This window comes from Leiobunum rupestre, chromosome 2 (genome assembly GCF_980474605.1).
Source record: "Leiobunum rupestre chromosome 2, qqLeiRupe1.1.hap1, whole genome shotgun sequence".
NCBI classification, from domain to species: Eukaryota; Metazoa; Arthropoda; class Arachnida; order Opiliones; family Sclerosomatidae; genus Leiobunum; species Leiobunum rupestre.
In genome coordinates, this window is record NC_143385.1 from 81,383,662 (window position 1) to 81,406,863 (window position 23,202).

The 23,202-nt window shown below is 36.1% G+C and overlaps 2 protein-coding genes across 2 annotated transcripts in view; both read right to left on the reverse strand.

Moving 5' to 3' along the window:
• Positions 1-23,202, reverse strand: part of LOC149959504 (uncharacterized) — a 58,949-nt gene that overhangs the window by 7,563 nt on the left and 28,184 nt on the right. The window lies entirely within an intron of this gene.
• LOC149959505 (uncharacterized) lies at positions 21,973-23,200 on the reverse strand. Its single transcript, XM_090166474.1, has 3 exons — positions 23,065-23,200; positions 22,632-22,995; positions 21,973-22,572 (listed from the first exon to the last, which is right to left on the reverse strand). Exons 2-3 carry the CDS (start codon positions 22,951-22,953, stop codon positions 22,346-22,348), a joined length of 549 nt encoding a protein of 182 aa, XP_090022600.1. The 5' UTR covers positions 22,954-22,995; positions 23,065-23,200; the 3' UTR covers positions 21,973-22,345.

A 23,202-nucleotide genomic window follows, 5' to 3' on the forward strand; every position in this document is an offset into this window, starting at 1 on the left:
TTTAGAACTAAACATATTACTTTTGCAGTACGGTATGCAACAAATATTTCCTTTTAACCAGGTTACTTTTTTGGCATGTTAAGGCTTAGCAAAAAACCGATGTTACGTTCGAGAAAGTTTCCAGCTTTCTAATATTTCAACAAGCACTATATAAATAATAACTTATGAGTCCTGGCTGTCGGAAATATTACTTCTTGGCAATTTCTGGGAAGATGTTTTATTTAAGCGCCTATTGCAATTCCGAAAAACAACACATTGAGGTTTGACGCACCCTTTCTATTTTCAGTATCGAAACCGTCTATTAAAAAAATTAATGAATCTCAATTCCGGCGCAGCCTTCTCGTACTGCCAAGTTTATTTTACAATATCATTCGAAGCCTACGTCTTAAATCCTTTTTGTCTATGAGGTTGCCAATCCTGTCACTATTATTTATGTTATTCTTTCTATAAATTAAAGGAATCGTCTGCTACCAAAAACGATGTACTGACGTAGCAGCAGAGGACGTAGTCGCAGATTTATCGGAGAATAAACGGAAATAATAAAGAAAGTAGAAACAATACATCCATCGCAGATTTAATCGTTGAGATCGAGCCTAGTGAAAACGTTTTTGACATGTCTCATTCCGTTGTATTGAGACACTTTAGTTTTGGCGAGCTAAGTGACAGAAATTTACAACACTCGCGAAAAACTTACATTACTCGCGATTGGGCAGTTTGAATTTCCACCATTGTGATTGGTTGAAAGGCGTCGCAGATTTAGTCGCGACATTTCGAGACTATTCAAAAAAGTTTTTAAGCGACACATTTCCGAACAAGTGCCGAATTCTTGACGTGACTCGTATTTTGGACGTGTATAAAAGTTTCAACTAGTCGAAAACTGTTGTATTGAGACACTTTTGGCGAGCTAAGCGACAGAAATTTACAGCACTCGCGATTGGGCAGTTTGAATTTCAACTATTGTGATTGGTTTAAAGGCATCGCAGATTTAGTCGCGACATTTCGAGACTAGTCAAAAACTTTTTAAGCGACACATTTCCGAGCAAGTGCCGAATTCTTGACGTGACTCGTATTTTGGACGTGTATAAAAGTTTCGACTAGTCGAAAACTGTTGTATTGTGACACTTTCGGCTCGCGTTAGCTTTCTAAACGGGAATTGAGACACCTTTGGCGTACTTTTGACATGTTCAATTTATCGGAGGAGGGGATAAAGGCATGAGATTTTTTAAGGATGTAACTAAATTATTTCACGTGACACGTAAAGGCCAATAAAGGCTTTGTATAAATTTTGATAAACCAATAGAATGGCGTTATTCAATAATTATGTGAATAATATTTCAGTTCAGTTACCGTTTAAAACCTCTAGTCCAATTACGATGCGTGAAGAAATTGTCTAGTCAAAACGAAAAGCACTAGTCGAAATGAAGTTTTGACATGTCTAAAATTGATTTTGACATGTATAAATTGTGTCGAGTCAAGTAAAAACGTGACTCCTCCCCAGCTACGCCCAGATGAAGCAGCCAATTCCTAATGGTTGAATAAATAATGAGCTTAAATCGTCATGGTTTTATTGGTGGAAACGTTGCAACTTCGATGGGATTCGGTGAATTAAAAGCCAATGAATGCTAACGGAAAAGCACTAGTCAAAAACTTTTGACATGTCCAAAGTGTTGCTTGTTATTAGCATGAGTGCATAAGGAATAAGTATGCCACGTTACAGATTTGTATAGGAAGCCTTGTTTTTGATTATTGAGGTGGAAATTTGTGAAAGTATTTGTCGGCTCCAAGCAGGGTGAATTAAAGGAGTAAAGTTAGTATTGTTTAAATCTATTTATTATTATTATTATTATTATTATTATTATTATTACCCGTTAAGTATTATCCGCATGAGTGGATAAGCAATAAGTATAAGCGGGAGTGTCTGACAGGTAGGTCTCTCACCAGGTGTCGTAGGATAACCGTATGAGCCCTTTTCGATTTTCGGAAACTTCTTTATTTTATTAAAAACTAACCGTTTAACATATTTTGATTGAGTTTTCGTTACAACATTTATTTTATTTTCGGGCTATGTGGTTATGTAACACAAAAAATAAAGCATATTATAGTATTTGGTTTTTTTAATGAAACATGTATGACAAGAATTTGAGTTTTCAGTATCGGTGACAATGTTTTCTTCTTCTGAATTGTTCTCTAGCCTAACTTCAGTTTCGCCTGATTCTAGACCTTCGTTCTCCGAGTCGATCACCTCTACAGCTTTCGTATTATTATAACCATTACCACACGGCACTGTCCACACAGTCCGTTTGCACTTGCATGATATTAGGTTTAATAATATTTCTGGTGCAGGTGGTTGTCGTGTAAGTACTGGATAAAGTTCACCATTAACTTTCAACTCATACCCGAGCCAGTGTTGAACTTGGTGGTACGCGCCTAACGAATGTTCAGCAGCTGCGGAGCTAGTTGGTGGCAGAGAAGCTAGTTGCGGGCTATTTTGAATGGAACATTTCGCAACAGCTCTCATGTAATAGTGAAAATGGTGTTCGTTCAAAGAAGTTGTAGTTTTTGGAGCCCCATAAAAAACGAGTAAAAATGTTTCTCCAGCTGCAACAATTTCGTCTTTACTTGAAGTTGGGTTGTTGAAAGCGTCAACTGGTGCGACAATGTCCTTTCTCATCATAAGGTTAAAACCGATTTTCTTCCCTTGACGTCTTCCCCTAATTATTTTAATTAGTACTATGCACAAGCTAGCCAGTTTATTTCTCATTTAGAATTTATATCTCAATAATAAAAACAAGGCTTCCTATACAAATTGATATCCTCTTTAACAGCTCAAAATGCTGATTTTCAAGAGCGTCAACAAGTTTAATTTCTAAAAGGCAGTAGTATGAAATCTATAACGTGGCACACTTATTGATTATGCACTCATGCTAATAACTATAGTTAAACGGAGCTTTTATAATGGTACTCAAATAAAACTACGTAGATGCTATTTTTTATGACTTTCATATAAATTAAAAGGCATGAAAGTTCCGAAAACCACAATTTTTTTTTCAAATGAGTGGTCAATCTTTAAAAAATCGTAGCGGTCAAGCGGTTAGTCGTACTTAAACATATGGATACATCATTTTATGCCTAATTCACTCCTTTACCTGAAATAAAATAGTACTCTTTTGGGGGGTGCACGGTGTAGGAGATATAACGATAAATGGAGGGAAAAGATTGATTTTGGCAACCATTTTCCAAGATGGCGGCGAACGCTCACTTCGGACACTAGGGCACACCACCGTACGTTCATCAGGAAGATCAAATCTACATACCCTGCAGTTTTCAAATCTTCCCTATTTTTTTACGAGCTTTGCCAAAATAGTTGCTATATTGACTGGACTATTTACTAGCATCCCCACTACAGATGCTTTCTAAAGCATTAGAAATAAGGTTACAAAAATGTAATTTTAATGTATATCCTTGATTTCTTAAATCTAACGAACACATGTATTAACCACTTGTTTCTCATTCGATGGAAAATTCCATCAACAAATTTCTGGCCTTGCAATGGGTTCCCCACTATCCCCTATTTTAGCGGAAATTTATATGGACTATTTTGAAAATCAATTCATGTCCACTCTACATATTGATCTTCGCCTGTGGATAAGATATGTTGACGATACCTTCATAGTAAGAAAAAGAAACTGTGAAATCCCTTTTGAATTGAATAACATTAATAAAAATATTCAATTTACAGTAGAATTTGCGTCTAATAATATGACATGTCTACCGTTCTTGGACACTAAAATTAACATTGCCTGCTCATCAGATTGTGAAATTTCAGTATATAGAAAAGACTTTTCTGTGTGCACTATCCCCCATGTAAAATCAGCTCACCCGCGCTCACAAAAGAATGCTCCTTTTATACTTTTGTATATCGTGCGTTTAAAATTTTTAACACCAAAGAATTACTAAATATTGAATTAAATAATATAAAAGGTATTGCTATTGACCGAGGGTTTAACCTAAACATTGTAGACAAAGCTCATCACAAATTTCAACACCTTTTGAATCCGTCTTCTAACCTGTTCAATATTTCTGACACCCCTGTCAAAAATGTTTTTACCGTTACAATATTATTCAAGCTTAACCCCCAAATTATCGAACATTTTAAGTAAACACACCGATTCTAACATTGCCTTTCACCCCTTAAAGAACCACTTGACAACATGCAAAAAAGTGGAATTTACTCAATCCCTTGTTCATGTAATGCAGTATATATTGGACAGATCAGAAGGAGATTAGAAACCAGAGTAAATGAACATAAACGGGTAATTAAAAATAATGACCCCTGTTCACCCCTTGTAGAACATATTCTTAAAAATACTGACAAAAAAAGTCACAATAAAGAAACTCACATTATTGATTGTAAAGAAGTTAAACTTCTACATAAAAATTCCAATTACAAAGCACTTATTTTTTTGGAAACAATTGAGATTTTTAAAAATAAAATTAACTTAAACCGCGATAAAGGGCCTGACACAGATAGTATTGTACCCTGGGGCCTATTCTGTAAATATTCGAAATCCAATTTTCGATCGAAAAAAAGATTTCGAACTTCGAGATCTCGACGGATGGTATTCGGTAAAGATTTCGAATAAGGGCCTACGAACAATTAGGGGCCTGAGAAAAAAATTAAATTAATTTTTTTTATTGAGTGATTAAAAAATAGAGAAATAAAGACAAAAAAGCAAAATTCAAAATTCGAAATCAATCACTTTTATAATTAGATATAATTGGATTTTTTGGTCTCACTCTTTCAAGTAGACGCTAGCGTAGACGATTCCAATCTTTTACATTTATTGTTCTATGAGACCAAATTGTTTTTTTTCGATAACTCTCCCTTTCAGGGGGTTGGTCGGAGGGGGCGGAAATTAACGGCACTGCGTGCGCGTCAAAGAGCTCTGTCGAATGAGACCAACTTGTTTTTTACGGTCACTTTCCCTTTAAGGGGGTTGGTCGGAGGGGGCGGAAATTAACGGCACTGTGTGCGCGTCAAAGAGCTCTATCGAATGAGACCAACTTGTTTTTTTCGGTCACTTTCCCTTTAAGGGGTTAGTCGGATGGGGCGGAAATTAACGGCACTACGTGCCCGTCAAAGAGCTCTATCGAATGATACCAACTTGTTTTTTTCGATCACTTTCCCTTTAAGGGGGTTGTTCGGAGGGGGCGGAAATTATCGGCACTGCGTGCGCGTCAAAGAGTTCTATCGAATGAGACCAACTATACAAACTATACAAGTTCGCCAAAAAGGCGATAATATTATTTTGTGTCACATATAAACGACTTCGATAAGAAAGTGCCATACTTATTTATTACTTCTGACCATACACGGTTTCGATAAGAAAATGCCACACTCATTTATTACTTCTGACCATACACGGTTTCGATAAGAAAGTGCCACACTTATTTATTACTTCTGACCATACACGGTTTCGATAAGAAAGTGCGACACTTATTTATTACTTCTGACCATACACGGTTTCGATAATTGGGTCGAAATTGGGGCGGGGGGAGGCGAAATTTGAGGTTAACTTGACCCTAATACGCCGTAAATATACGTAAAATAACTCGGAAAAACGAACGGGAATTGCGACAAATTAACTTGACAAATCCCCCCGCGTTGCAAAGAAAGATTAGAAGTTGCGAGTAAGATTGGTACAGGGTGGTGTGGCTCGGTTGGTAGAGGGCTTGGAGATTACGTGGCCCGCAGCTATCTATGTTCGAGTCCCGGCGCCGGCGGTAATAAAATTTATGTTAATAAATTATTTTTCGCAGCTCCATCTACAGTGTCGTCGCTTTCCACACCAAACAAACAAACAAAAAACACACAAACACACAACACTTAACGACATCCCGTCCATAGCAATAGTCCCACTTCGATATATATATATATATCGATGTGAAACTAAAAACGATGCTGCCCTCTATCTGCAAGTCTTGGAGTCTATCGATGTTGGCGTCTGCTTATGATTTGAAAAACAAACGGTTTTTTCTTTCATTTGAATAAGGTGTGTTATTTAGGCGCTTTAATTTATTAAAGTGGTTTTACAAATTAATTATGAGGAAAAAGCTGTGTGTTTACCCTTCGTGCAAAGTGATTCGAGGTATTGTCATAAAGAACACATGAAATATATATTCTTTATACCTTTCCTAAAGGCTAAAAGATCTTTTGCTAAGTGCCAGAAATGGATATAGTGGCTAAATAGAAGTGATTATCCAATAACTAGAGTTAATGATATTTCCTGACCCAATACATAATCAGTTAGTGAGTATCATATTTACTATAATAAATGTAGGGAAAATTAAAAATAACTGTTGTCTTATTTAGGAGTACGTATCTATATTGAAACTTAACGTTAGTACTGAAGAAGTTGGTTTAGATAAGAATGAAGTTTTAATGGAAACAGCAACGAAACCGATAATCAGCCACTTCCTGAAATGTCTAGATGTAATGAGCCACCTGATCAAGAGATTGCAATTCCCACATTAGAAAGTTCAGTTAGTAGTATTGTTGATGTGATGAACGTCCCAAATTGCACTTATGTGGACTTTAGTGAAATTCATGCCAGTGATCTTTCTGCCTTAAATTTACGTGACCTAACTGAGGGTTTTTCTTTCCCAATGGGCAGTAAGTCTAGTCAACGCTGGTCTGAAACTGTATACATTTAAGGAAGGTACTGACGGTGTTACGTATTGTGTAAAATTGGACGGAAAGTTTTCCGCAACATATGAGGTTCTAGGGAATCGTCTTGGAAATATAGACATTTTCAAGCTTCCTCATACAATTAATTTTAAAGCCACATTTAAAAATATGTTGCTTTTGTTTGATGGGTGTAAACTTTGTAGTGGCAATACAGATAGAGAGATGATCCAAATTTTTGAAAATCGACTTGAAAAAAATGGTTTTCATAGCGTTATTAGCGGAGGTATCCATAACACCAAATGGAGGCCCACAACGGGTCAGAGTGTGCACTAACTGGCGGCTTTACCGGGGAGTCGGGGTCCGGCTCTTGTAACCCATCACGGGTGGTAGTGCGCTGGGAGATGTTAGCTCCGTCCAAATGGTCCTATCTCCACCTCCGACTTCGGTCCGGTGTGGGCTGGTAACTGGGCTTCGGCCCAGGCTAACGGAGATGATCCGGGCAACCCGGCCGCCTCGGCGGATTGGGTAGCCTGCTGTGGGGCTGCGAGCCTCCGTATGAGGGCACGGCAGTCCTGTTTCTCGGCCTTTTGGACTCCCACCGGGATATCCGGTGCCAGCTCTGCCGGGTTACTTGGACTGCTGTGTGCTCGCCGTTCCCCTTTAGGAGCTCTTTCCAATGGGTTTGGCTCTCTACCTTCGTAGGTAGGGTGTAGGCCGGAGTTGCAAGAGCATCCGCTCTCATTCCCACTGCTGTGTGCGAAGTGGCGCACTGGTCGGCCCATTGCTGCACCTTCTGCTGGGTTGAGCGGCTTACGTCAAGGGTGCGGCCATCAGTAGTGGGGTTCTGCTACCCATGCAGGTTTTGTAACCTGTCCGGGTTCGTGGACGCTGGCGTAGGGCATTATGATGACAGACCTCCAGTGTTGTGGTTTGAATCTTACCGGTACACCGGGCTATAAATCTGATGCATGACCAGCACCAAATGGAATTACTGATGCAAGAAAGTGTACGTAAAGATGTTTTATTTTGCGCTAAGCCACGATTGAGTTTTCAAGTGACCAGATGTAGAAAGAAAAATAAATGGGAAACCAGTATAACTAGGTATTCGAATCTTAACAAAGGAGAGTTAGCGAAGAAACTACGACAGATTAAAAATTTGGAGATACTGGCGAAAAGAAAACTTAGGAGGTTACAAAATAAAACGATGAAGCAGATAATTAAAACGGGAAAAGATATACAAGTGTCAGATCATGATCATCAATACCTTCTAAAGATATTAGAAGAAGGAGTTGCCTCCGAATATGATAAACAAAATGCAGATTTATCTCGCCTTTTTTTGAGAACACAACTGAAGATGTTAACGCAAAAGAATAAAAACCGACGGAGGTGGCATCCACTTATAATCCAATGGTGTCTATTCATGTATGCAAAAAGCCTAAGTCTCTATAAATCTCTGAATGAATCTTATGTTCTAATTTTACCATCTAAAAGTACCTTGAAGCTCAACGTAGACAACGTTGGAGCAACTCCAGGTCTTCATGTTGATGTCTTTATTAAAATGAAAAAAGATTTTGACGCATCTAAAAGGTTTGATCAAGAAGAATATTTTATAATAGTCGCTGATGAAATTAAAGTGGTAGAGGATTTATTGTACAGGGTAGAAAGTGGAGATATTGTAGGCTACACTCATTTAAGCCAAAAATAACAGAAGTTATCCGAATTACAGTCAGACCTCTACAAAGAAAAACCCTTAGCAACTCATGTTCTTCAGATCATGCTGCGAGGTGTGACTAATGGATTTCAACGTCCTTTCGCTCACTTTGCGACACAATCATTATCCTCAGAAACTTTAGACTCTTTGTTATGGGAAAGAGTTCATAAACTCGAGCTTTCTGGCTTTAAAATTTTGGGGTTTGTGGGAGATGGAGCCGCCAAAAACCGCAAATGTTTTAGCATGAATTGCAAGAAATTTTCCTACAAGTGTCAAAATCCATTTGATTTGCATCGCGTCATATTCTTCATCTGCGATGTCCCGCATTTAATCAAAACAGTTCGCCACTGCCTTTAGAGAAGTAGAGAGATTGGTGGATCAAGGATAATGGAAATTAATGGCGAGAAATTGACTTGGGATATTTTACAAGACTTGTACAAGAAAGATATGGAACAACCCGGAAATTTGCGAAAACTACATACACTCACTGCTGATCACGTATATTTAGAGAACCGCATGAAAGTAAAGATAACGACACAAATATTGAGTAAATCCGTAGAAAATGAACTGAAGGCTACTTACGGAGAGGACCATAAAGAATTGGTTAAATTTATAGGAATATTCAACAAACGGTTTGATTTGATGAATGTTGGCCATTTGTATGAGGGATATCATACAAGAAACCCTAACCTGAACCCATACATAAGTGAAAATGATCAGAGACTTCATGTATGTTATTCATCTTTAAAATATCCTGGTCCTAGAAAAATAAATTTTTAATGGGGCTTACAGTGGTTTCGTGATGATTTTCTTGGATATCTCAGTGAATGGGAAAACTATGTGAAAGACTTTGACGCAAAGCCCGAACAGAAGAAAAAAATGTTACTTAGTAGAGAAACGCTATCTGGCCTAAGACAAACCAGTAATGTTTTTTAAATCATCACTCCATTCCGTAATGTATTTTTAATTACTATAGCCCACGCCATGCTGGAAATTATTCCGTTTTTATTAAATCATTGAGCAAAATGTATCTTAACTGCAAGGTTTAACCAGGACCCCGTGGAGCAGCTCTTTAGCAAGCACATACAAGCGTGTAAAGCTGGTTCAAAACCAACAGCTATATCAGTTTTCTCGTAATGGCTTAAGATTGCAAATGCTCAGAGAAGGAAATGTAATGGTGAAGTCTTCTGGAGGAAATACAGAAACACCTAAGGTAAAAAGTTAAAACCAGCTTTATTTTAAAATAGTTAACTTTTAAACCCGTTTAAAATGACTAGATTTTCAAAAGTATCGAAATTTTTATATGCAGCTTGCGTAACTGACTCATCGTGCAGCGATCCGTATTGCAGCCGACGGCGGAATAATTCAACCTTTTTTGTGATTTTGATTTTAATTTTATACATCATTTATTTGAAATAATTAAATATTTATTTCAAAGCTTTGAAATAAACAAAATTATTTTTCTAAATTTTAATTTTAAAAACAATTATTCATAAGAACAGATCATTTTGGTTAAAGATTTCTGACAAAATAGCTATTGCCTCCTACGACCAACTTGAGGTTTTAATAACATTTTATGTACAAGATGTTTTAATTTGAAAAACCTTGGAAAAAACCCCAGGACTCTCAAAATACTTCTTAGTTTGGCAATAAACCCCAGCTCCCACACGTACACCAGAGTGAGTCTAGCGTTGTAATTATTTTTTTGTTGAGGTGAAGTAACTCTTCGGTTGTTAAGAATAAGTGCAGGACAGGGTTATAGGGATATTATACCTGGTGGTTGATATTTTGGTAAAATTGTCACTATTGTTCTTATATTGCGCTTATGAATATAATAAACAGGGTGATGTAAATATTGTTTTTATTATATAAAGGATGGTTTGGAAAACGCTCATTTCCGACGAAATTCCTCTTGGCTTGTTATACGTTTATTAAGTTAATGAACACGATGATTGCTTCGAATTTAAATTTAATATTCAAAAGGTATTTAATACATCGGGCAATTGTGTGTGTTTAAATGTCCGTGACATCTCGTTATTATTGGCAATACAATCCCACTATAAGACCAATGATAAATAATGGTCTGCGATATTTATTGAAACCAGGTTTTGATGTGGTCATTTTACATTGGGGTGGCAGAGTGGTTAGCACTTTCGCCTCACCGCAAAAGGAGTTAGGTTCTATCCCAACTTGTGTGGAGAAAACTCGGAACTACTCCTTCTGCGTTGAGTTTGCAAGTTCTCTACCCACTGGTTTATTATATCGGTATCATCATAAGTCTATAATATTATTCTATAAGTTTGTCACTTTGGGGAACATTTTACTGAGAGCTAGCAACGGAGTGATGTCCTCACAAGAAGACAATCTGATCCTGGTGAGGCGCTGTCAAAGGTAACGTGTGACCCGTTAGCCAGTGGACAGAAAATGGCGACGAAGCCCGTATTGCAGTCTATCTTGTAAATAGCTCTCATTAAAACTTTTGCATGTGAAGAATAGGAAGTGTCACACTTTTGTAACAATATTAAACACTTATGGTATCATCTGTTTGTCCATGGCGGTTGATACAATCACCGTGTTAGGGTCAACCTTTGCTCCATCTGCTAAAATATTAACCAAAAGGTAGGTTATCTGAAACCAGGCAGAGCTAATATCACAGAAGCCCTTCAAAAGTTTAAAACTTGGGGCCCAAACGGTAGGTTTTCCGCCACTACAACAATTACAAAACGTTTCAACGGATGATAATAAGTGGGTAAAATATAATTAAAACATACATCACCAGTATTGCTCGAGTTGCGCATTGAAGAATTAGTGTCACCTCACAGTGTGCTGGGAGACCGAAATTGTGGCCAAAAATCTACAGCGTATTTACTAATAACATTTATACATATTTGGCTTTGTTTAGCTAAGATGATGTCAAAATATACGTTTGGAGACGATAGCGCCAGCTGGTGGCTACTTCACATACAGGTGGCGCTACATGTCCGTACTTTTGATATATCATAAACCTATAAATCGTTGATTTTTACACGAAGTAAGGTTTTATTTGGACTTAATAAACCATTGCAAATATGGCGATTTAGGTTGAAAACAACTGAAATTTGGCCATTTATGTCGCCAGCACGTGCTCTCTACGTTCAAGCGCTACAGCTAAGTGACGTAGACTAAAAAAATTCCATGGAACTACCGACGTCTCAGGAGAGGATCAGTTCTGTTTTAACGTAAGGCAGTGCAATAATAAAACTCCAGAAATTAGAGAAGATTTTTTTGGAATGTACAAGCCACAATCATCGTCTGGAGAGGATCTTTTTTTGTGCATTAAAGATATGGTATTGAGACTTGGATTAGGCATAGATAAATTGAGAGGCCATTGTTTTGATGGAGCAGCGAATATGTCAGGCCGCGTTAAAGGTGTTCAAAATCGAATTACGGAATTACAACCAAAATCTCTCTATGTGCACTGCAGCAATCATTCTCTAGATTTGGCACTGCAGGAGATTGCGAGATAGTGCTATTTAATATGTGACGCTATGAGTCTTGTAAAAGACGTTTCAAATATAATACTAGAATAGTCGAAAAGAAAAAACATTTACTTGAACGAAAATATCGGTGATGACTCTGAAACTGAAACTCATTTGACAAGTTCCCAAAGCCTCCTATCGCTTTGCCCCACACGATGGTCGGTACGGGTTAAATCAATTAAAAGTTTTTTTAATAAAAATACCAAAGGGTTCAAGAGACTCTCGAAACACTATTGACTGAAAAGGGGCTCTTCGTGATGACCGTAGAGCAGTTGTAAGTGGTTATAAGAAGATGTTGAAACAAATGAAGACTTTATTTGCGTTAAGTACGGCTGTTGCAATTTTTGGGCCATGCGAAGAACTGGCAAGGGCATTGCAAAATCCTCGATATTCGGTTACCGGAGCAAAGCGTTCATCTGAAATTCTTGAGAGAACCCTCAATGGAATTAAAACGGAAAATGAATTTGAACGCTTATGGAGTCTAACGAAGAAAATGGGACAAGATCCTTCACTTGAAGAACCTCAATACAAGAGATCTATAAAGTTACCACGCCGTTAAGAACAATCTGATAACCCATTGACACCAAAATATTATGAGGTGATAGACTTGCTTACTTCTGAAATAGGTCGCAGATTAAATCAACCTGGGATGAGCAAGTTATTAGCTATGGAACAAATCTTATCAAATGGGTGTGACGGAAGGCCACAGCCGCCCGAAGATCTAAAACCAAATCTTGGAGCTCTAGAAGTTATCGGCCCAATTATTGATGCTTTCCAATTTAAATGAAAAGAAACTTGAAACGCCGTCAAAAATTGTTAAGGTACTTGCCGAGCAACCAGACACTGAAAATACTCCTGGACCAAGTGGTCAGACTAGTCCAATTATTAGTAACAGTGCCAGCGTCAGCAGCTACTGGCGAGAGATCGTTCAGCACTCTTCGAAGAATAAAAGCGTATTTGCGATCAACCATGACGCAAAAACGATTAACACACTTATTACTTTTACATGTTCATGAAGAGCGAGCTTCACAACTAAATTTGGACGATGTACTTAAAGAGTTCATATCAAGGACCTACGAAATAATTTGGGTTTTTGGAACAGAATAAGTTATTCGGGTTACCTTAGAGCCTTCTAGCGGCCAACGTAAAACGTTCCCTCATGCACTACTGGATTTCCGTTTGCTAATTCATATACTCTCAGTCTAGACTCTACTCTAGACTGTGAGTAGACGAAAATCCAGTAGCTTAGCGAACTTCTATCGTTGGACGCTAGAAGGCTCTATGGTAACCTAAAAGGCTTATTATATTAGTAAATCTTCGTTATTTGATACAGAAGATATGTCACTATACTAGTCAATTGAACTTCCTATATAAATAAATATATTTATGTTTACAAATTTAAACTATCAATATTAGAAATCCATAAGATTCTTGGAATGTTCTCACTTAAATAAAAAATGTTTGGGCTTTAAGGGAATAGTCTGCGCTTATGGTTTATTGTGTCATTTTATAATAAATTGTATGGACATTTGAATTAAGGTAGATTTGTTACCTTTTCTGAACCGTGAAGTAAAATTTGGGCCTTAGGTTTCATAGTAAACCCATTTTTGATTGAACCATTAGTTAGTTTTTAAAACTATCTCAAACATATTATTGTCAGTTTTACGTATGACTTTGTGAGGAACCGGTTTTACTTCAATAAATAGATATTATACAAGGTTTCAGAGTAATTATAGATGTTTAACTTATTTATTCTATAGCAAACATTTTATATCAAGGTTTAAAATCACTTTTAGTCATCATTTTCGATACTTCGATCGCATAATAATTTCTATTTCTGTATGGTTGCTTTCAAAAATACTAAATACGTAACAACTTTTTTAAATTAAATACGTACTTAATAACCAAAATATGATACGTTAAAAATACAATATTTTTGAACAAAAATAAAAAAACCAGTACGGTATCACTCCATATAGCGTATAGCTAAAGGGAAATAACTTCTAAATTGAAACTCTGTTGCAATTTAGTTTTTTTTCGGTACTAAACATTCATAGTTTTTCGCGTAAATTATAGGTTTTACCATTTTGTCTTGATCATCTTGTTTTGACCCCGCTCTCGTAAAAACTTTGGCACGCGCCTGAAGACTATGAAAAAGACATGCTTCATGACATTTTGGTTGAAACAGTAGAAATGTTAATTGAAATTGGCATTAAAATAAAAATAGTTATATGTGACCAGGATGCGAACAATAAGGCAGTATTCAAAAGATTTAACATCTCTGAAGAGACCCCATATGCTATAATAAAAAATAGTAAAGTGTTTTTTATGCCAGATGTTTCTCACCTATTTAAATCTATCAGAAGTATGCTTTTGAAATATGACTTTGAAGATGAAGGGGAACAAGTTTCTTGGGACGATAATATTGAAACCTTTCACGGTTAACAGAAAAGGATTTAAATCCAACCAACTTTCAGAAGATGTCTGTGAAACGGGCTTGCCATGTTTTTAGTCATTCTGTTGGTATGGGAATATATATGTACGTATTGACCAAAAAAATTAAAGAAGAGTGCTTGGCAACAGCAAATTTTATAAAAGTTATGGATAAACTTTTCGATATATTTAACTCCAGCAATTTGAAATCAGACAAAGATTCAAGAAAACCACTGGTAAAAAACTGTGCATGCTTATCATTTTTGAAAGAAAAACAAGAATGGTTTACAAAGATAAAAGTATTGGATTGCAAAAGAGAACCACAATGCATTAAGGGATGGCGAATTGCAATCTCAGGTTTATTGAAATTGAGCCATGATCTCTTTGAAAACCACGAACTAAAATTTATTTTGACGTCTAATCTTAATCAAGATGTGCTTGAAAATTTCTTCTCAAAAGCGCGGTCCTTAACAGGAAGCATTGAGAACCCAACTTGCCAGCAATTTCGTTACACATTCCGAAAGCTCTTGTGTTCGTCACTATTCTCAAAATCAGACAAGTCTAATTGCAAAAATGTAGAATAGAAATAAATTGTAAAATTGAAAGAATTGATGAGCATTAATTTAAATGAAGCTCCAGTTGAAGATGAAGAAATAAATTTCTGCGACAGTTTAAATGTAATGCCTCCACCTACACAAGTTACCCATCTTCCACTTGTACACAGAAATGTTCTAACCCGTGTTGCTGGTTATATAGGAAAAAAAATGATTGAAACTCACCCACATTGTAACAAATGTCAAAATGCCATACTAAAAGATTCAACAAAAATAGACAATGACAATGAAATGCTAATCATACTGCGTTCCTACATAAACGGTTCCGATAAAGAGTTTCCAAACTTAAAAGTGCCTACTAACATTTTCGGAAGCCATAATGAAATTTGACGTTTTTTTATCAGCTTTTGAGTCGCACAATGCTTAAAAAAAATCTCATGGCAAAACTGGATTTCAAAATGAGAGAAATTGAACTTCCTGAATCAATACGTAAAGAAATACAAATAAAAGCCCGACAGTTTTTCATCAGATTTAGGATTCTTCGTTCTCTTTACAGTACATAATAAAGATCACGCAGTAGCTAAAGCTGCCATGAGAAAAAGTCGAAGTATTAAAGAAAATATAGATGTGAATGAAAGAAAGAATCGCAAACTTGCAAGGGTTCTACACTTCTAGATGTACTATTACAAGATACCAATTTGGGTTATACATGAATATGTCGTTTGCTATTTTGAAATGTATGAAAGTAAACATTTTCTATTTAGAAGAGTATGACAATTTTTTCTACCTGATTTCAATGCAGTCTTAAGTTTGTAAGACTAAATGTTATATGTGAATATATTATAAGTGGAATATTACTACATTAAGAATTAAACATATTATTATTCATAATAAAACAAAACTTTAATCCATACTGATTTTTGAATTTATCATACACGTATTACTAATTATTAAACAGTTTAATAACTACAATTAGTAAGTTTAATTTTAACTTATTAGTTGTAATGAGTGACAAAGGCCTAGTAATTTCAGTTAGATAAAATGCACGGTTTAATGATATTTCGACGAATTTTACAATAATTACCTTTCTCTATCCTTAGGAAACCGAAAAAATTATACTTCTGGGACTATTTGCCCTCAAATTTCACATTTATAGGCCGCGCAACTTTGTGAATTCCAACTAAAAACTTATCCGCCGTCGGCCATTTTAAAGCTCTAGTCGATCGAAACAAAAAAATATATATATTTATTCAAAATCCAGTCTGCTAAATTTCATATAGAGTCGCGTAGAGTCGCGTATCCTTATGACTGTATCGCCTTCCAGTCATATCCTTCATCCATGCTTATACATTACTACTTTGGGTGTTTTCTAAGCCTTGGTTTATTTATAGATCCTGCTGGTAGTGAATGCAGTGGGTTTTAACTAATGAGTCAGTAATGAAATGGTGAAGTGGTTCAGTGTATCAAAGATCTTTAGCTATCAACCAGCGTTTAAACCAATTTTTCAAACGAGAAGAAATATTTCATCAGTTAAACTAGGAGTTGCGATGAAAGATGTATTGAAATATTCAAGTTTATTTGGCATGCATCAAGAGCTTACCGAGTCAATTTGATGTATTACCTTAAAAGTGTTTGTCAGTTAATTGTACCAGCTTATATCATTTGTTACAATTTATACCTTGACTAGACTATGTAAATGTCAGATAATAAGGTAGAACAACAACTTATATAAAAAAAGCACGACCATTGTTTTACGTGTGATCAATATAGGATATTTAGCTAGAAATTACTTTAGAGAACTAAAAATTTTTGTACACTCGTGGAATTGCTGTTTTTTTAATTCATTGATTATTTTAGAACTAGATTTATTTTAATTGCTATCAGTTAAGTTTTGAAATAAATATTTTCCCAAAAACGAAAATGAAATGGCTCATTTTCTAACAGATAATTCTTATCGGAAAATGTTGGCTTATAATAGTAACGGATCTTATTTTCACTCGTTATTTTATTGGTGTAGAAACCATATTATAAAAATATATTTTTAATATAACAAAATCATTAAACTTTGTAATAAATGCAACCAATTTAATAAATTATAAGAAAAAGGAAATTATTATCAGAAGAATCTAATTTTCATTCACTATTTTATTGCTTTAAAAAAGATTTTGAATAACCTCATTCTTCAGAAACTGATTTGCTGCCTTTCGTCCATCTATCTATATCGCAGTCTTATAAGAGGTTTGACCTAACCTTATTTGTAACAATTATTTAATTATTTCAAAGCTTACATGGTTTTCATCAATTTAATTTTTCCAAACAATCATTCTTAATGACAAAAATGCTATAGACTCCTACTGCCAACTTGATTTTTTCAAGACCTCATACCTTAGTGAAAACTTGGCCTCATATCTTACTTGTTAGTGAAAAATTGGTCTTTGCTAGGCGAACCTATGTTACTAGCAGGCTTTAAAGATTGACCTGCTAGTTTCTCATTGGCACTTTCCAAATACCGCCTATCGGTAAACCATGAAAATTTGTCCGATTTTTCTGAAATTTACAAAATAACATCTTCCCTACGAAAAAAATAATTCCTGATAATTTATTTTGCAGAGAAATGCCCGGATCACGCCAGTTTGAACATCATGTATTGATTTATTCTAGTTATCTACCCTTGTGTAGAGACCACAACGTTGGGATAGTGATACAACCACCAAAAACATTTTGTTACATATAAAGATTCAAATCTTCTCAATCCAACAATTCAGAGCGGCTGAGCCTGTGGACTAAGGTGGGTCTCGTCCCGCCGACCAGATGAGAGCGACTGACCGTCTGTTTCAACGGCCTCGGTCGGATTTTCAACCCATTTCCAAAGAGGTGTACCCTTTTACGGCTAACATTTTTGGCAGGCGCGGTTCTTGGGGGTGGCCCAGTTGGCCGGTGCTCACCCAAAAATTTGTGATTTATATGAACTTCCCCCACCCCCTATTATTTATTTAAGTATGGACCCACCTATATCTTTCGAGAACCGCGCCTGAATAGATGCGCGTTTTTGGTAATGTCAGCGTTGAACAGTCTTCGAGCTTCCAATCCAGCCTCACCGCGATTAATTTGTTTTTCACCTGTATCATTAGCCACAACGGGCGTAAAGTTACTATACTCGATATCAACTAAAGCGGTCGGCATTAACCATTAATAAACATCAAAGTAACTTTATTATTTAAACAAAGATGGTCTTAGTTCTCTTCCGTTTATAAAGGCGCAGTTTTCAAAAAGGGCATCCACAGATAAATAAAAATCTCGCAACTTACGGACTTTGATCTGAAGCTCACGAAGAAAAATCATCGTATTAATTTACAAAATTGACCTTTTACTGTCCAATCGTCCGTCCTTTGTTGTAAAATCTTTTAAAACAGGCGTTCCATTTGTTACCCTATTTGTGGTTAAAGAAAAAATCTCCTGGTAAACCGTAATCGTCGCGTTTCTTGAAGGCATGGCGTGGAGCCATTAGGACATGTCCAACTTTAGAACTGGAACTGAAGCATACTGTGTTAGCGGAATCAAAGTTAATCTATATTAAATGATTAAATTTAAAACCTTATTTTTTGATCGAAAGCATACTGCTGATTGAAACTAGCCAAATGTGTTTCAATTGTGTCAAAACTAGGATTCTAACTGATAATAAAAAAATAGCCTAACGCTCAGTGACCTCTGGTGGCGTAACTAGCGAAACACCACTTTACCAGAGAGTGTATAGTATAGAGAGACGTCTCTGTGACGGCTTTTCTGTCAATGGGAGAGCTAATTACTTAAAGGGGGTTAAAGATTAACTTTAACCCGAAGAGAAAACGGACTGAAACATTTCCCTCTTCGCGCGATTACTCTAAACTATTTTTAATAACCGGACTGGCTTAAAACTCTAAAAATAAATGCACGTATTTGAAAAACTTAACAACTGTTTATTACAGAAAAGCACAAAATTACTTATTTCCCCAGCACATAGGAATAACACACTAACTAGGGACGCTCTTGTCCAGGCACTGATATTTTCCAACTCAGCTCGCTCTCAAAAATTGTCCATAACTCTCCTCCCCCAACTGGCGGGTTAAACCCCGATTATCCTACGATCCGAGCGAGCCGTGACGTCAGGCAGATTTCCCCAAAAGAAGCGGGAATTGTCCGAGCCCCGATCACAACCCGTCTCCAAATCCAAAACTTTCCATAAAATCTTTCGTTATTTGGACAAAGAAGGTTGGCGCCGAGGAAACCCCGAAAGCCACCTGCACTCCAATGATTACACTCTTAAAAATATACAATGACAAAATATACAATACACTAATAACTCCCAAACCGTTTCACCCCAAAAGGAAATATACAAAATGCTAAGCGGACAATATTTACAAAGTACATTTTAACTGGAAATGAAATGAGGTTTACAATACTTAATTATTTTAATTGGAAATGAACATGGAATTAATAAAAAATAAGTAAAACGTACATCGTAATTTCACAGTCTCTGCCTATTCCCGTAATGAATCGAAGAGAGGTAAGTTTTCATAGTATTGAACGTCTGGAAATTGTTTACTATCATGTTAGGATGTTGAATTATTTGGTTAGTAAAATAATTTTATTGGAATTATAAGAAAGTTTACTAGTTTTTAATATTTCCATATAAATCAAATATTTTTTTCATGTATTCTAGAAATTTATGGAGAACAGCCTAAAACACCAAGGCCTAGAGACTAGATTTAGAGAAGGTGAAATAAAAATTCCATTTGGAGGGAATAAATAATGCAATATAAATATCAAATGTATAAATATTAAGAAAAAAGTTTTTTTTCTTTGGTGTTTTCAACAGTTTTTTTTCTAATTGTTTCTGTGATTTAATGAAGAATCGTGGTTTTTATCTTGTTTCTTGAGGGCGCTTTGTATGCAATACCCAATGAAGAAATGACAGTTTTATAATAATGAAATCAGAGGCCTTATCAATTAGCCGCTTGATAAATCGTTGGTAAGGTCAATAATTGATTTATCCTATACGATTTGACAAAGACAAAAAAAAACTATAGTAATAGGCGCCTGTTAATTAGATATACTGATATTAACTATATTTTATATTTAAAAATTTCCAGTAAATATAAAGAAGCAATTTTAAGTGTTTCTTGAAGTTTTTTATCCGTGAGGCGAGAAACTTTAATAACAAACTGGCAAAAGTTAATTAATGTCCTTTCAAAGTAAAATGAGTTTGAAGACAAATACAAGCCATTTTAATTTATTGTTACGATTTTAATTATTTAATTTAAAGATACAATTTCCTGTATTTCTCTTAGCGGTCTATCTACAGACTCAAACACCAGTCTTTTAGGAATCTACTGCTGGTTGAATCTTTGAGCTTCTAATCCATTTTTATTGAACCCGTCCGTGCAATAAGCGTTCCTGGACCAATGTGCCATATTAGCTACAATATTAGACAATTTTAAAACCATTCCTTTAGAATTTTTATGACATTTGTATCTTTATATTAAATAATTAAAACCGTATCAATAAATTAAAATTACTTGTATTTGTCTTCAAACTTATTTTACTTCTAAAAGGACATTAATGAACTTTTGCCACTTGTTATTAAAGTTTCTCGCCCCACGGATAAAAAACAATTGATAGTTTAATGAAACCAATTTGGTTCAAGGAAGAATATTGTTTGCCAGATTAAGGGTTGTGTCGAGTTTTTTGGGCTATTTTTTGGGAGCCCATATCTCTGAAACGAAGCACTTTAGGTACCCTGTTTTTTGGACATTTGTTACTCATAGAGACCCATAGAATGCATATAGAAAGTTTCGGTACTCTAATCCGTAACACCCTGTATTTAGTTTTAAGTTTCATGAAACATTCATTGGTGAAATAAATAGAGTAAATACTATGATTAATATGTACTTATTCGGTCTAGGCATATTTAAACAATTTTACAAATTAAGAAAATTTTCTAAATATCAAATCCAACCTGGTTAGTTTTTGCGTCGTCCTCCACCAGTTATCTTATCCGGATCTTTTGAGCATTTTCCCTCCTGAAACATTATTTGGCTTTTTGAAAAAGAGTCTACAGTCTATACTCTACACTCTTTGACTTTACGCTGGTGAAATTTGACTGAAATTAAAAAAAATATCAATAGTAGATAGAGAATAATATTTTTAAGAAAATTTTATTTAACAGCAAAAGTCAATTACAAAAACCTTTGAGCCTTGTAGTAAGCAATTCATACAGCTGTTGTGAACGAAAGTCCACTCCAACTTAACGTAATTCGTTTTTTTTTCTGGTTTAGTAAAAAGCTAACGTTTTGTAATTGAAAATTAAAAATGAACACGTGACTGTTAATAATAATAATAATAATAATAATCAGCTAGCCTAATACCCAAGGCACCATCTTAAACCTAAGTCATCATGCGACTTTTAAAGCCATTAATTAAGGGGGCCGGGTTACAATGCGTTGGAGGGGGGCGATAACAATAAAAATTTGCTATATCGCTCTCACCTTAAGCCGCTAAACTAAAAAGGTTAAGAAAAAGGGAGTTGGGACTAAACACGGCCAACTTTCATCGCGCACTGTTCGTGTATGGCTTGAGCGCCCTTAGCGATATGTTATTTTATGAATAGTTTTTGCATTGAAAACAGTATAAAAGCGCGCGTGGAGCTGAACTCCAACTGATTATACTACAATTTATAGGGTGAAAATCCTTGCTCGTGGAATTTCGATGAATGGGTTGGCCGCTGTAGCGCGCGAGAACGAAGTTGGCGGTGTACTAACAAAATAAAGGTAATTTCTTCCGAGAAAATCACGTCATCAGTTTTTCAACGCTCTTAATATTCAGCTTAATGGTAACTCGTCAGTTGCTCGTCTCAACAAGCCTTCCTACACGCGCTCATTATTACGAATAGGCGAAATTAAACCCAGAGTTACTCCCAAGGGTTACCTCTTAAGACCACTTATAATGTGGTCACCCGTAAACCCACAAGGTGCCAGGTCCCCAAGTTGGTAAAACTATTTGACACGAGTATAAATCAATTTGACTGTGAAATATTCGTAAATAAAATTCTAGCGTTTATTTTAAAACAGTTCTTTTATAATATGTACAACAATATACCCAATCAGGATGGTCAAATTAAATAAAATATTTCAATAATTTAGTCCAAATAAAGTTACTATACACGCGACTAGTTTTCTGTCACAGTTGAATTAGTGGAAGTTTCCGGTAAAGACGGTTCCACAGTCGACGATGCAGTGGATCTGGAGTCTTCAACTCCGACACTTCCAGGAATAGTGACCTGACTCGTCGCCGAGTCAGTGCCACTACCGGCGGGGATGGGCGCCTGGGTTGAAGAACCACCTTTGGAAACGTCAGTCTTGGGGGGCGACACGGCACCGGATTGTTGTCTGCCTACAAAGGCGTTCTAGTTCACCATAGTAGTCGCGAATACCGGTTTCTCCGAGCCGCCCTTACCAGGAGTGGATGGAAGCGCTTGCTTTGTCGATTCCTTGACCGTAGGCATTCCAAACATTTGAAAGAGATCAACGGGTAAGTTACTAGCAGCCCCGGATATGCCATCAGGCTTCAAGGAACTTATGACAGTGGCCAGGCTTTCTTTATCTAAATTTGAGACGCTATGTTGGTCATTGCCTTTAAAACATTAAATAATTAAAAACTCTTTTCTTAAAAAAAAAACAAGTTTAACTTACTTAACAAGTATAAGTTTTCGTTGTCCAGTAAAGAAGCTTGCTGGAGTAACGCAGACAGTACATCGGTTATTTTATCGTCAGCCACACCATTTTCTAGATCGTCCTGGTTCTTTGAAGGACTGTAATTGAAAGCGCTCTTTCTGGCGCATTGCACATCAGACTTGGCTTTTTCGCAATTATTGAGGACCATGATCGTGACGCTAATGATAGTTTCCGTATTCCCGACGTCGAAGAGTTGGGTGCTTGAAATCGACTGACTTGGGACCTCCATGTTGACGGATTTGTGGGGGCTGCCATTCACATCAACGGAAGTTGCGTTCATTTTAAAATACGGAATATCTTCGTCGTCTCCTTCGATTTAAGTCTTAAAAGAGGATCGAAAGTAATTTATTATCATCATCGGGTAATTGAGTTAATTATAACAATTAAGTACCCAATAATTGGATTTCTTGGCATCACTTTGAAGCACGACGTTATTGACGTTAAATGCCGTGACCTTTGGTTTTAAAGACGATAACAAATTTTTAGTAAAAGTATCCTGGTTCCTGCAAGGACACGTGACTGGAAAGTA